At 36.2% G+C, this 14292-nt stretch overlaps 3 protein-coding genes across 3 annotated transcripts; all 3 read left to right on the top strand.

Moving 5' to 3' along the window:
- Positions 1-1204: 1204 nt before the first annotated feature.
- On the top strand, positions 1205-3054 carry LOC103326079 (ras-related protein Rab7-like). Its single transcript, XM_008228289.3, has 7 exons — positions 1205-1535; positions 1649-1675; positions 1811-1910; positions 2015-2161; positions 2358-2438; positions 2522-2667; positions 2795-3054. The coding sequence occupies exons 1-7, from the start codon at positions 1477-1479 to the stop codon at positions 2856-2858; spliced, it is 624 nt and encodes a 207-aa protein (XP_008226511.1). The 5' UTR covers positions 1205-1476; the 3' UTR covers positions 2859-3054.
- A 489-nt stretch (positions 3055-3543) lies between these two features.
- On the top strand, positions 3544-6835 carry LOC148920845 (iron-sulfur assembly protein IscA, chloroplastic-like). The gene is made up of 3 exons (XM_089044243.1): positions 3544-3748; positions 4454-4672; positions 6533-6835. The coding sequence occupies exons 1-3, from the start codon at positions 3583-3585 to the stop codon at positions 6673-6675; spliced, it is 528 nt and encodes a 175-aa protein (XP_088900369.1). The 5' UTR covers positions 3544-3582; the 3' UTR covers positions 6676-6835.
- A 1847-nt stretch (positions 6836-8682) lies between these two features.
- On the top strand, positions 8683-13808 carry LOC148920846 (putative ATP synthase 24 kDa subunit, mitochondrial). The gene is made up of 7 exons (XM_089053093.1): positions 8683-8841; positions 9145-9238; positions 9602-9746; positions 10605-10715; positions 12455-12601; positions 13074-13196; positions 13479-13808. Exons 1-7 carry the CDS (start codon positions 8803-8805, stop codon positions 13540-13542), a joined length of 723 nt encoding a protein of 240 aa, XP_088909219.1. The 5' UTR covers positions 8683-8802; the 3' UTR covers positions 13543-13808.
- Positions 13809-14292: the final 484 nt, after the last annotated feature.

Raw genomic sequence — 14292 nt, forward strand, 5'->3', positions numbered from 1 at the left:
TTGTTTTGAGCTAATTTAATTATGGTACATACTTGTAGCTAAGAAAACATAACGTACTATTGATTAGACTTAAAAATGAAAATAGGACTATTGCATTCTCAAATTTCAAAACATAATTATGACCTAAACTAAATTTTCTAAAATTACTAGGAGTGGGCATAATTTTAGGTCAATCCAACCGACCTATCCAACCCGATCATAGTAGATTGGGTTGGGTTAGCTTAAAAATAAGCCTTAATTTTGAGTTAAGTTAATCGAACAACCCAATAAATCATAAAATGCTATATATCGGGTTGGGTTACGAGTTGGGACTAAAACCAATCCAACCCAACTCATGTCCACCCCTAATTGATGCTTTAGTTTGAAATATTAGTCCTTTCTCAGATTGAGGCGTAATACAATGAGTCAAGGCTCTATAAGCTAAAATTTTCTTCAAAAGGTGCACTTCTAACACATAGGTATTGATATTACTCTAATTCATGATTTCCCAGCATGTACTAACACATAAGAAATAAAGAAATAAGAAGAAGATTATGTGAGTTCCACGTTAAAATTCATAAACTAATATCTTTAAATCAAGAATTGGATAAACTATGGGGAGTAGTTGATCTCTCCCTAGTTGATCCAATTCCATTTCCTTAATTTTCTCTTCCTCAATTCATAATTTCTTCCATTCCTAATAAGTGTCGGGAAAATAATACTTCCCATTTAATTTTGTGAGGTGAATAATGTGTATTATAATTGAGAAAAAGCCCAAATGCGAAATCAAGCATGCCAAGCTAAAAGCCCAAATTAGCAACAATGCATATTCCATTTCCATGAGATCGATTACAAAACAGTTCAAAATGGAAAGTAGAATCCAAAGTCCAAATTGATGTTGAGCAGGGCAGAATGCAAACTTGAAGAATTTTAATATATATAAAAATTTAATTAAAAATGCAGCAACGGCCGGTCAATTTTGCAAATTGAAAACCTGTCCAACCTGCCAATTAAAATCAAGCAGAGAGCACAAAATGTTGAGGCAAGCACGACTGGCACGTAAGCAAATAGTCAACTAAACCACTTTAATTTTCTAAGTCCAATACCGTACGAAATATTTAAAAAAATATATATAAAATGAAAAAGGAGGTCAGCTGGCGGGTAACGTTGGTTTTGGTTGGCAAAGTTCACATGGCTCTCACTTTGTATAATTCAAACACATCACAAGCAAAAAAGAAAAAGAAAAAAAGAATCCCAAGAAAAAAGTTGAGCACGAAGAAAGAAGGAGAATCAGGAACCACTTGGAAAAGTTGGCCTGCCCTTTTCTTCTTCAACCGTGATCTCTCTTTTCCCAAGCTTTCCCAACACTGTTGGATTGGATATTCGAAGGAAGCAGAGAGCTAAAGTTTTGGAGCTTCAAAAGAAAAAAAACCCTTTTCTTTCTTTGTCTTCTTTGTATATTACAGAGAGCTACAGTGGTCCAATCTTCAATCTTCAATGGATATTTCTATGAAAAGAAGAACCCTGCTTAAGGTCATTGTCCTTGGAGATAGTGGGTATGTCTTACTTTTTTTTTATTATTATTTTATTTTTGATGTAATGGGTTTTGTTTCCTGCATTTTCTTTAATATGGGCTTCTTTTTTTTTTTGGTTTTGTGTGGTATTTCAGGGTGGGAAAGACGTCTTTGATGAATCAGTATCCTTTACACTCACAAACTATTTTGTTCCACATTTGATTTATGCAAAGTCATGCATGAAATTTGAATTTGCTGCAATTGGATTGGAAATCCATTGTTATATATGCTCTGTGGATCCTTAATTTGTTGTTTAGATATGTGTACAAGAAGTTCCATCGACAGTATAAAGCTACGATCGGTGCTGATTTCGTCACGAAGGAACTTCAGATTGATGACAAGTTGGTGACTTTGCAAGTGAGTAATTTAATCAGAGCAATTAGTAGTATCCATTCATATAAAATTCCTTAACAAAAGGCTTTATGCTAAGTTTTCTTTGCTGCTGCATCTGTCTTGGATAGGTTTGGGACACAGCGGGGCAAGAAAGATTTCATAGTCTTGGAGCTGCGTTTTATAGGGGATCCGATTGCTGTGTTCTTGTGTATGATGTGAATGTGAGCAAATCATTTGAAACACTTCAGAACTGGCATGAAGAGTTTCTCAAACAGGTTTCGTTGAATTGCTTTGTTGCTTGCTTCTTTAATTTCCAATTTTTTCTGTTCATGGTAACAAGACAGCAAATGATTTACAAGGTCATAGGAAATTTAAAATATGGTTTAGTTTTTTATTTCTGGTAGATTAAGATAAGATGGTCTGCAACTGATCCTGATTCTGATTATTGGTATTTTCATGAATGGTTACCAGGCTGATCCGACTGACCCCGAGGCATTTCCCTTCGTATTAATTGGAAACAAAATCGATGTAGATGGTGGAAACAGCCGAGCGGTATGAACAGAATGCATACTGAACTTTTTTTTCTAGGCCTTGTCCTTGGTAGTACAAATTAAATTAGCACCCCAATTGTGCAGGTTTCTGAGAAGAAGGCTAGAGAGTGGTGTGCTTCAAAGGGAAACATACCCTATTTTGAGACCTCTGCGAAAGAGGATTATAATGTCGACGAAGCGTTTCTATGTATTGCAAAAACAGGAATGATCAATGAACATGAACAAGACATGTGAGTACACTTTACAGAATCACCAACATTGTGATAATGCATTGAGCTCATGATGCTGTTTTTTTCCCCAACATCTTTTATTGATTTCCCTTTCATGATGCTGATATACCAGTTTGCAATGTTGCAGTTACTTCCAAGGTATTTCAGAAAGTGTTTCAGAAGCAGAGCAAAGAGGAAGCTGTGCATGCTAAGGATGGGATATGTATATCCCTACTAATTTCAATCTGAATATGTAAATTCTTTCATAATATTATTTTTTCTTTCATTCTTTTGAGGGTGGAAGAAAGTGTGTTATATATTTACCATTTTCATGTGTTGTACCATTCATCATATACCATTGTAAGTTGTCTACTTTTTAGCTCTTGAAAGCAAGTGATTAAACCATCATATACCTTATGCTAATGTGGAATGACATAAACTTCATTCTTCAAAATGCAGAAAAATGTACGTTGTTTTTTTTTAAAGCAAGAGATACGAGAGGAGTTTTCAGGCGTACATGAACAAGTGTGGTGAGAATTGAATCTGAGCCACATAGTGCAGTCCAACGCTCCTTTTCATTGAGCTAGACCTCAAAAATGCGCCATTTTCAGGAGACTCAAACTCATCAACAAACGAAAAGGTGCCACAGAAAACCGTTAAAACAATACAGTATACGCAACTTCTAAAATAATTAGAAGAAAAAAAAAACAATTAATAACAAAGAAAAAAAAAAGGAGGTTCTACCTTGACCGTCCGATCTCTCTACAACAACACGCATGTAACACTCAACGCAGACCATCAGAGATTTGGACGGCGAGGATCTTTCTGATGCAAATGTCCCCACCTAAATGGCCTTGACCTGAATCAGACAAATACAAAATTTCTCATTTAATCATTTCTGCGAAGAAAAAAGGAAACCAGAGAAGGTTCTCTGCGATGGCGTTCTCTGCAATTACTACGCACATCCCCTCTCTTCTTCGTCTGCCGACGAACCTCCCTGTAACCTCTTCACCTCCTAATTCAATTTCGTTTCGATTTTCAAAGAATAATCTCAGCCGTAGAAAACCCCTTTCAATTCGATCAACTTCAACTTCAACTTCGGGTATTTTATTTTCTTCTTGTTCCCCAATTTTGTTTTTTATATTTGAATGAACTAATTTAAAATCTTTACTTTGCCTGTTAGAACATATGTAATGGCTTACACTTTTAGCTGTTAATTGGTCTTTGCTTGTTTTTCTCCTTCAGCTGCTACATAACAATTGGGATATTATGACTCTTTTAATTATTATTTTTTAATGTTTAATTTGGTGCATTTTGGGGTTTGATTTGATATGGTTTGCTTGAATTTGAATTCTGTATGTGGAAAATGTATGTGTAGGCTATAAATGGTTTTTTTTTTCCTGTTCAATTACATTGAACATGTTGTACAGTACAAATAATAGCTGCTTGAATTTTGGATGTAAAATATAGTTTGCTTGTAATATCCGAATTCATGGTTCTGTGGGCTTGCTGCTGAATTTGATGGTAATATATGCAAGTTACGTGATTGTCTTTGTTTTGAAGAAAGTTTGTGACTTTCACAGGCAAGACATAGAATTATTGAAAAGAAAAAAGTTTGGTATTTTGGGTAAATATGGCGACTAGACATCATGATGTTGGGCCAGGTTCATTTCAAGCGATTTTTCAACCTTAAACTTGTCATGAGATTTGTTGAGAAATGCATTCCACATAGTAATTAAGTGTTTCATGAATTTCTTATCATTTATGAGACTGACTGTGCTGATGCTAAGATGCTTCTATGTTTCAGCTGCACAGAAAACCGAGGGGCTTGCACCTGCAATTTCACTTACGGATAACGCATTGAAGCACTTCAATAAGATGAGATCTGAACGCGGTGAAGACTTATGCTTGAGAAGTGGTGTCAAACAGGGTGGGTGCTCAGGCATGTCTTATACAATGGACTTTGAGAGTAGGGCCAATGCAAGGCCAGATGATTCCGTCATTGAATATAATGGTTTTGTTATGGGTAAGCCTTTATATTTTCATTCTCTTAGTCATGTGAACATGTGCTACTTATGACAAATAACTGATATGCTACTTGTCATAGTTATTGTAATGACTGCACTAGTTCCCACTTTCATTGATTTCCATTTGAGTCATGGTGCATGTTAAAGCATTTTCATGCATATTTTAAACTGTGCTAGAGTCTTTCTTTCTTTCATAGAAAAGTAAATGTTCAATGTTTCTCTTTAGAACTTTTTAAGAACAAATTATCCCAGTTCTTAACTGCTTCTATAGACATGATACATTAGCATTTTCATGAGCAATTATTCAAGCACATAGACGAGGAGTCCACCACCCAAAATAATAATAATAATAATAATAAATTAGTGTGAATTCTACCTAACAAATGTAACCTGCTGAAAATGTTTTAAGACCCTCCTATGATCCCATCTAGAAGAATATTGGATAGAGAAACACCCCTGAAGTCAGTTGAAACAGATGCCCATACAGAGGACCAAAATGTAACCTTGTCCCATAATCCCTCAGCTTCAACAGGTCTGGGATCTTCAGAAATTTTTCTCTTCCTTTCCACCTAAGTAACCCAGATGACAGCCAACACACTGCAAGCCCAAAGGAATTTTGCCTGCTGGCCACTTCCATAATCCTTATACCTTGCGCATAACAGTGGGAGAGTTCTATGGACCCGTCTCTCCTTAGCTTTTTGAAATAATATCCACCACAAATTTAAGGCAACTGAACAGTGAAGAAATATGTGCCACTTTCCCCCTTCTCCTGCACATGATGCATCTCTGACGAGATGCATACACTTCTGCTGGCAATCTCCTTAGAAGCACATCAGATTTTTTCAATTTAGCATGAGCAGCTATCCATTCCAATCTCTGCCACCTAGAACCAGGCCTACGGCACCCCTTGGATAAGAGCAGCACAGAAGAGACTTCTACCAGCTCATTGGGAAAGAAGAGCTTTCAGCCATTTTTGCATGATGTACTCCATAGAAACTTGATAGACGAAACAGTCTTGGAGATAGGAGTTGTAGTGTATTCTCATCCGCCCATTTGTCTTCCCAAAATCTCATTCTCTCCCCATTTCCCATTACTAACTGACAGCACACTGAAAAATCTTCATAGGTGTCTTTCCAAGAGCTTCTATTGGATCATCATATCATATGGCTCTCTTCCCTTCCCATCCATTATCTTGCATACCATATTTTCCTTTTATAACAGTAAAGTGAGAGCTCTGCCCTATTAACCCATCGAACCCCTTCCAATCCCTTTACTGCTGTGCTACAATAGTATCAGCTTCGGTACTATTTAATAAAAAGATATTATTTAAAAACCCATTTGAGCATGACATATTATACAAAAGCCCATATAGAGCCTATTTGGAGAGAAAAACCCAAAACTAGCAACTTGTTATTTTCTAATTGGTTCTTAGTGTGTTAAAATTTTATAAGAACCAATTAGAAAATGACAAGTGGCTAGTTTGGGGTTGCCTCTCCAAATAGGTTCTTTAAGGATTTTTGTATAATATGTCATGTTGGAATGGGCCTTCAGACTTTAAATGAAATAAGATCTAGTTACTATATGGTTGTATATAAGAAAATTTTTGTGAGCAGAGTATGTCGTATATTCTTGGTCTTATGAATTCGAAGTGTCCTGTGATGTTGCTTGTGCATTTCAAGAGAGTTTGAAGATACCATAGTTAATGTTCTCTTTTGACCATTCCATTGATGTACATATCCAGGTGATAGAATGCACTAATACCATATTGTCACGCTATATGGCACTTGCTTTGTTTGGATCTTTCCCAGTAACTTATGCTTGGCAAGGATAAGTAACTCGTGTTTCCCTTTGTGTTGCAGTTTGTGATCCGAAGAGCCTCCTCTTCTTGTATGGCATGCAATTGGACTACAGTGACGCTCTTATCGGTGGAGGCTTTTCTTTCAAGAACCCCAATGCCACACAAACATGTGGTTGCGGTAAATCTTTTGCGGCGGAGATGTAGGATTGTGTATATGGAACATGTAAATAGAATGAATATGATACAGTAAAGAAAACTTTGCATTATGTTAGTCATCCATTACATGTTTCAGATATGTTCTTGAAGGACCATTATTGACATATATTGCATTGCTGCATATCTGCCACCAGAATTTCTAATTTTACTTCGTCCCAATAACCCTGTTCCAGCCTTGTTTTTGTTGCTGCTGTTATTATTATTTGTATTTATTGTTTTGTATGCTTCTTCGATTCATTTTGGTCATGATCCTTCAATCGTACCTCCTTTGCCCAAGTCGTGACCGCTACTTCCAACAACAACTGCACCTGATCATTAGCCAGAAAAGAAAAAAAGTTCAGACAAGCTCTGAATCTTTCTTGTTTGTAATGGGGTGAATTGGGGCCGGGTATGCCATTTCTATCCAAATTCCTGTTTACTTTTTTCATCCCTTCCTTCATATATGTAATATTCAAATATGGGATTTCCCATCCACGTCCGCGTCTTCACTAGGAAACTTCGGACTGCCCATTACAAAAATAATTTTTGAGCAAAATAAATAAAAGTTAAAAACTATTGGACTACTTGGAAAAAAAAAACTATTGGACTAGGAAACAAACACCTTTTTTACTATGTGTATGTATATATATACTGATCCCATTCTATTGAGAATTCCTCAAATAATTTTATTGAGGAATCCTCAAATAATTTTATTTGAGGCGGCTAAGGTACCTACATTTTTTTCCAATGATCCAAGCCATCTATTTTTTAGGTCTTCATTCATAGATCATTCTTACAAAAATTAGACAAATCGGAAACCATTTCTACGTTCAATTGTGTCCTACAAAATCAATGAACACGGTCTTCAAGAAAATACTAAAATTTCAATAAATCAATTGAATGGTAAAATGATATCAGATTCAAGTGATTTTTTTTGTAGAAATGATCTTTGAATGTGTATCTACAAAATAGACGGTTTGGATTAGTGAAATCTGATCGAGTGGGCCCTACTGAAGTGTCCTCAAATAAAACTTATTTGAGGGATCCCTCAATGGAATATATATATATATATATATATATTATTCAAGTCAAAATCTAATATAAAATTTGGTGGAAGTCGTGGGGCACATCTAAGAGCCACTTAAAAATATATTGATATGAAAAATAAATAATATATATGTAAAACGAGGCAGGTTTTGGTTTTTGGAATTAGAATATTATCTATTTCATGCCCTGAATATCATACATGAGAACTTTCCCGAACTCGTTTCCATATCTGATTTCTATCTTTCATCCCCAACCCATTAGGAGCGAAAGCTCACGAAAACTCTTAACTCAATGGGAAAATTGCCATCCCTAGCCCGAGTGGCTGGAACAAATGGAGGGGAGGGGATGTCAACCATGATGATATTTGACTGGGCTAACAGGTTTTCAACTGTGTAATTCACAATCAATTATCAACATTGATTGTAGCTAGAGAATAATGAGAGATTGTAGAATTGACTTCATACTCTTTATCCTCGTAAAGGGATACAAATGAACGAGGACAAAGATACATCTGCCCGTGATGATATTGAAGTAAATTTTATGCTTAGTACCAAATTCAGTCTATAGAAGATATATATCAAATATTATTTATGTTGCGGTCATCAAATAATTTAAGTTTGTTGTCATCAAGAGGTGCTTGTATCAATTTTATACACACATAACATATGCGCGAGGTAATTTTTCTCTCTTCAACTGTGATTTGTCCCACTGGTTTTTTTTTTTTTTTTAAAGCAATGGTTTAACAAAACAACATAAACGAGCCTAACACCATTCTAAAAATTCAAAAATTAAAAACAAAGGAACTCAGTGGCATTTTGGTAAATATAAACAACTATGTCTTCAGGTATTTTTTGGTCGAAAACGTCTTCAGGTTTATTCACAGTGGCTGAGTCAAAAAAAAAAGAATTGGGCATGAGACATTAAAACGACATCGTAGAAGATCCAACGGTCCGCATATAAGGCAGACGAACTCATCGTCTCTCTCACTCTCCATAGTATCTCAGAAATCAGGTAGAGGCCTCAAAGCAATCAAATCCAAACCCTAAAACCGAAACCCGAAGAAGAAGAAGAGGAAGACTGAGCTCCGATATGGCCTTCTCTTCCCGCCTCTTATCCAAATCTAGACAGGTCAGTCAATCGATCCCATTTCTCATTCATCTTCTTTTGTTTTTAGTTTCTGAGAAAATGTTTGAGAAAAATTAGGCATTTCAGATTACGATTTGTTTTTTAATTTTTTGAACGTTCACGGCGATTAAATTGCATAATTTGCGCTAGTTTAATCTCATTTGGGTGATTAGAAATTGTTTTTCACTTGGTTTTATTTATTTTTGATCCGAGTGATGATGGATATGTGAAAAGCTTTTGGGCATTGGATAAATGAAGGCCTGGAATTGATGAACGTTTGTATTAATTTTGCTTGCAATGTTTCAGCTGTGTGGCAATGGAGTCATTCTTCAACAGGAGCGTGTTATTCCAGTCCGTTACTTTGCTAAGGAAGCAAATCGCCCTGTGCTAAAGGGTGATGGTGAGTAGTCGAAAATCTTGGCCTTATTTACGTTTACGCTATTGATTGTGATTTGCGAGCTTGCCAAAAATATCAACTTTGAGAAATATGGATTGCTTTGTGATTTTCACAGTTTAGAGTGATCTGAACCTGGGAATGTTATACAATGCTGGGTTCCAAAGTTGGTCTCTTGCATTTGTGTGTGTCTTTTAGATAGGATGTATTTATTGTGACTGGCTATCCATTGTTGACCTTATTTACGTCTTTCCCTCCTTAATATTGAGTAAGAAATAAAATTCTAGTTGATTTTTTTTCTTCTTTCATTTATTAATACATATCTGTGATAAAACCGCACTGAATATTTCTTACATTTGAGGGGTAAAGAGATGCTGAAGAACATCTTCTTGGATGTTAAAAAGAAGTTTGAGACAGCCCTAGGAATACTTCGCAAAGAGAAGATCACCATAGACCCAGAGGATCCAGCTGCTGTTTCTGAGTATGCCAAGGTCATGAAAACTATAAGAGAGAAGTCAGTTCCTTTAACCCTTTACCACAGTCTATTCCTTCTAATAATATGATTGCTTTGTTGTTTTGTGCATTTGTGCAGATGTGCCTATTTGTTTGCATATGTAGTAAACTTTTATATTATTTGTGACAAACACATAAACATGAGCTGACACTGTTATGTTTCTAGAGTACATTATCTTGATTAATTATTATTATACACGATATAATGCTTCAGTACAGAGGAAAGAAGTGGTAGCTAGTGCAATTAAGGAAATTGGTAGGGAGGGGATATTGACAACTAATATTCTCGATCAACAATCTGGGAAGGAACTTGAACTATAGTATATTGTTCTTTGAAAAGAAGAACAAATTGATCAGAGAGAAAACTTACCCTGTCAAACAAAAGAAAAAAGAGGGCTTTTTGGATTCTCATGGTTTGCCACATGTTCAGCCTTGCAAAGAGCATTTATATGTTGCACCTATTAAATTGAAGCTTTTCTTCCAAAGGTTAACTTGCATTAGTTTATTTCTGTCGTGAAACTTGGTTATTGGTGGGGGCACTACTCATCACCCTATGTGAGATTGGCACTTGACTGTCTCCGGACTAGGTACAATCATTGAATAACATAGTTTTGCCATTTGTAAATTTAACTTCCAAAAAATGGTAATATTACTGTAGATCTCCTTTTATCTTGTTAGTCGTTTTATGTATTTTCTTAACTTCTACTGTTACAATGACTTAAGAAAAGTGGATAACATTACTATTGCTGTAGAATAGGGAGCCTTACACATTCTCCTGTTTTTGCTCCATTAGATGCCACCTGCATTTCAGTGTTTTAATTTTGTTGAAGTGGCCAGTAATGCATTTGGTGTCCTGCAGGGCAGATCTGTTCTCAGAATCTCAACGCATCCAACACACGATCCAAAGCCGAACACAAGATATCCCAGATGCTAGAACATACCTGTTGACTTTGAAAGAAATTAGGATCAAGTATGTGCTATTCTGCTCTCAAATTGGTTGATGTCTTGTATAATGTGATTAACATGGCTTTTTAAATTGCTGCCTGTACTCCTATTCTTTCTGCTATAACTCATGGGGTCCTTATTTTATTATGTAATTTCTACCAAGCTTACTGTGGTTATCATCTGTGATCTAAAATCAGAAACAATTTCTTTGGTCCATTGACCATTAATGTTTTCTGGGATAAGTTTTCTAGTGTGATTATATTTAGAGGATGTGTGTTGCTCTGAATTTGTATTTGGAAATTAATTTCTAGAAGGTAAAAGTGGAAAGGTTACCTGGTTCTTTTGGGGGCTGGAGGTTGGCTATTGGGCTCTAAAGTATTTGGGCTTACCATTGGTGGGAATACAAGGTCTGCTAGCTTTATGAACAGGATGGTAGAGAAGGTTAAGAGGAGATTTTGGAGGGAGTTGGTGACCTTTTTTTTTGGGGGGGGGGTGGGCATTCTATCTATTGGAGGCTGGTTAACAAGAATCCAACCTCTTCTAAGCAGCTTCCTAGTGGCTTGCTAGGAAGGTGGAGAATATGATGAAGGATGTTTTGTGGGCTGGACTTGGGGAAGTAAAGAGAGAGGACTTAATTAGATGGGAGGTAGTGTCCTTAACAAAGGAGAAGGTGGTTTGGGTGTTAGCTTTTTTGTTGAAAAACAGGTCACGTTTGGTAAATGGTTGTGGCGTTTCTCCATAGAAAAGGAAGCTTTATGGCATAGGGTTATAGGAAGCATGCTTGGGATGCAAAACTATTGGCTAGGGGATCTAGTACCCTTTGAAGGATATGATGATCTCTTAAATCACTGCATGCTGGTTGTAAGAAATGGCGAGAAGAGAAGGTGAGATTTTGGGTAGATGTTTGGGCAGGGAAACTACCTTTCAGCAGAGCTTCTCCTCTTTTATAATTTGTCAATATTTCATTTATGGTTATTGTAGGGAGGGCAGTTAGCTCTAATTTTCCTTTGAGCTGGGATTTTGGTTTTAGGAGGAACTTAAATGATTAGGAGGCATGAGAGATGGTTGAGTAGTCAGCAGCTTTGGAGAGGTTGAGTAGTCAGCAGCTTTGGAGAATTTCAAAAAAAAAAATTTATTTTTGTAACAGTAGAGAAGATTCTAGAAGGTTGTTGCTGGAATCTTGAAGCTTGTGTGACAATGCAGGTGATAATGGCAAGGTGAATACATCTGATAGGATTCAAAGGTGAAGTCTACAACAATCTTGTCTGTCACCTCATTGGTGTGTTTTGTGCAGAGCTGAAAGTCTATTCCGTTATTTCTTCATCATTCTGCATACTTCAATTTGTTTTGAAGCTATGCAAACAAGGAAATATAGCTGGGTGATCCAAGCAGGATGTAAGGCATGGTTAAGGGAAAGTCGAAAGTTTTTCTGGTAGGGAAGAAAGTAGTGTTGGAGTGAGTTTGGTGGGGAAGAAGCAAAAGATTTAAAATCTGGTTCCGTATGCTGGTAGTGTTTTGTTAGAATTATATGTAAGATAGATTCTTGTTTGTAGGTGTATACCTTGTCCACTTTGTACCTTGTTTGAGGAACTAATACATTTTGTTTCGTATAAAAGAACAAAATCTGTTTGGAAACTTCTAAAATTAAATTGTCATTTAGGGTTTTTCTATCTACACATACGTCTGCCTTGCAGACATTTGTACTTTAACATTTTCGTATATACAACTACATTGGTCAATTAACTTATTTCTTACCCTTTGCAGGAGAGGTATCACTGATGAACTTGGTGCAGAGGCTATGATGATGGATGCATTGGAGAAAGTTGAAAACGAACTGAAGAAACCTCTTTTGAGGAATGATAAGAAAGGGATGGCTCTTCTCCAGGCAGAATTTGAGAAAATAAACAAGAAGTAGGTGACAATTGTTTTAAACATTTTTTATTTTCTAAGGTTTTGAATGTAGAGAAGGTGATGTTAATCCCGATTGACCTTCATTCCACTTGCATACAAGTTCAGCTTTTTTATTTAGTTTATTCCAAACTCTCCTATGAAACAAATTGTATATGCTAGACAAAAATTCTTTTTTCTTCTTTATATTCTATATCGAAATGCATTGCCCGGTCCTGAAGACTATATGGATCTGGGGCTGTAGAATGTATTCCTAAATGATACCTAGTTGTGGCTGTGCATAATCCCAGACCCCATAGTCTAATAACTTTGCTAGTACAAGTGTGGTATAATAGCTTAAAACACTTGCTATGGTTTTTCCTATTTGACACTGATTGGTTTGCAGTTGTTTTATTTTGAACACTTTGTGTATTGTTTGCTTACATAGCTGACATGAGATACAGGATTCCTACCAAGTCTAACCTCTTCTTTTCAGGCTTGGAATTCGGAAGGAGGATCTACCAAAGTATGAAGAACAGCTAGAACTCAAGAAAGCGAAAGCACAGCTGGAGGAACTTAAGAAGGATGCTCTTGAGGCGATGGAAACTCAGAAGAAACGGTAATTTATGTCTTTGCATAGTACCTCCTCTTTTATCAACATGTTTGTTTCTCTGTTTCACTAAACCATTGTGCGTGACTGGTAAAATTTGCTTGCATGCTAGCATCAACATGGCTATATATTTGAGTCTTTATTACTATTCGTTCTAATTCAAGGTAGGTGACTTTGCTTAAAATGGAACATAAGTTAGATGGCACGGGGGGAGAGGACTTGCTTTGGCTTTTGATAAATTGGCGTTGGTTTACAGGACTGACACTTACTTTCCATTTCAATGTTTCTCAGGGAGGAATTCAAAGATGAGGAAATGGTTGATGTGAAGTCTTTGGACATCCGAAACTTCATCTAATGATCTGGGATTTACCTTCACTGGCTTGTTTTGAAATCAACCAAATGTTGGTAGAATCTGGAAACTGATGACTTTCTAGGGTATGGGGAATAGCCCTCCTGTTTTAATAAGGCCCTATTGGTTTGGAGTGCAATTATGCTAATCGATCAAGATTATGCGCTCGTTTATATTTTTTTGGACTTACTTATACATTGCCAGGTGAGAACTGGGTGCCTGTTATCACTGAGAGTTACTTTCACTACATAAAAAGTGATTGAATTTATAAACCTCCTCTTGTTATATTTTATGCAACTGTGCTGCCAGTGTACCTTCAACTTGTAGTCCAAGTTATATTAAAGCTACAATATGAAACTGCATGAAATATTTTTTGGTAAATGAATTTAAACAATAATTCATAAAAGAAAATATGTAATCCTAAAACATGCGACATTTTTTCCTTTGTTTCTTTGATTGAATTTAATCCTATGGAGTTTGTCCCAAAAAACATAATAAAGTAAAATTTAATCCTGGATAAGGCAAATTTTTCTCCGAATGTCTAGTCCTGCTGGTAATAGTCCAAGTCCACATAGCATTATGATTATAATTACACAACTTCCGAGTCCACATAGCATTATGATTATAAACGCTCTAGAGTTGCACCCAGATAAGAGGCCACATGATCCCCATGCTCATGCTAACTTCCAAAGTCTCAAGTTATCCTACGAGATGCTCAAGCATGACAAGGCCAGGAAAATGTTTGATTATTTACTG

The sequence above is a fragment of the Prunus mume genome, linkage group LG1 (assembly GCF_029339155.1).
Source record: "Prunus mume cultivar Tortuosa linkage group LG1, ASM2933915v1, whole genome shotgun sequence".
NCBI classification, from domain to species: domain Eukaryota; kingdom Viridiplantae; phylum Streptophyta; class Magnoliopsida; order Rosales; family Rosaceae; genus Prunus; species Prunus mume.

Coding starts and splice junctions, on each gene's coding strand:
- LOC103326079 (XM_008228289.3), top strand. CDS start 1,477: ATGGATATTTCTATGAAAAGAAGAACCCTGCTTAAGGTCATTGTCCTT. Junction 1,911..2,014: donor ACAAGTTGGTGACTTTGCAA/GTGAGTAATTTA, acceptor TGTCTTGGATAG/GTTTGGGACACAGCGGGGCA. Junction 2,162..2,357: donor ATGAAGAGTTTCTCAAACAG/GTTTCGTTGAAT, acceptor AATGGTTACCAG/GCTGATCCGACTGACCCCGA.
- LOC148920845 (XM_089044243.1), top strand. CDS start 3,583: ATGGCGTTCTCTGCAATTACTACGCACATCCCCTCTCTTCTTCGTCTG. Junction 3,749..4,453: donor AACTTCAACTTCAACTTCGG/GTATTTTATTTT, acceptor TCTATGTTTCAG/CTGCACAGAAAACCGAGGGG. Junction 4,673..6,532: donor ATATAATGGTTTTGTTATGG/GTAAGCCTTTAT, acceptor TTTGTGTTGCAG/TTTGTGATCCGAAGAGCCTC.
- LOC148920846 (XM_089053093.1), top strand. CDS start 8,803: ATGGCCTTCTCTTCCCGCCTCTTATCCAAATCTAGACAG. Junction 9,747..10,604: donor ATGAAAACTATAAGAGAGAA/GTCAGTTCCTTT, acceptor GGTGTCCTGCAG/GGCAGATCTGTTCTCAGAAT. Junction 10,716..12,454: donor TTGAAAGAAATTAGGATCAA/GTATGTGCTATT, acceptor TACCCTTTGCAG/GAGAGGTATCACTGATGAAC.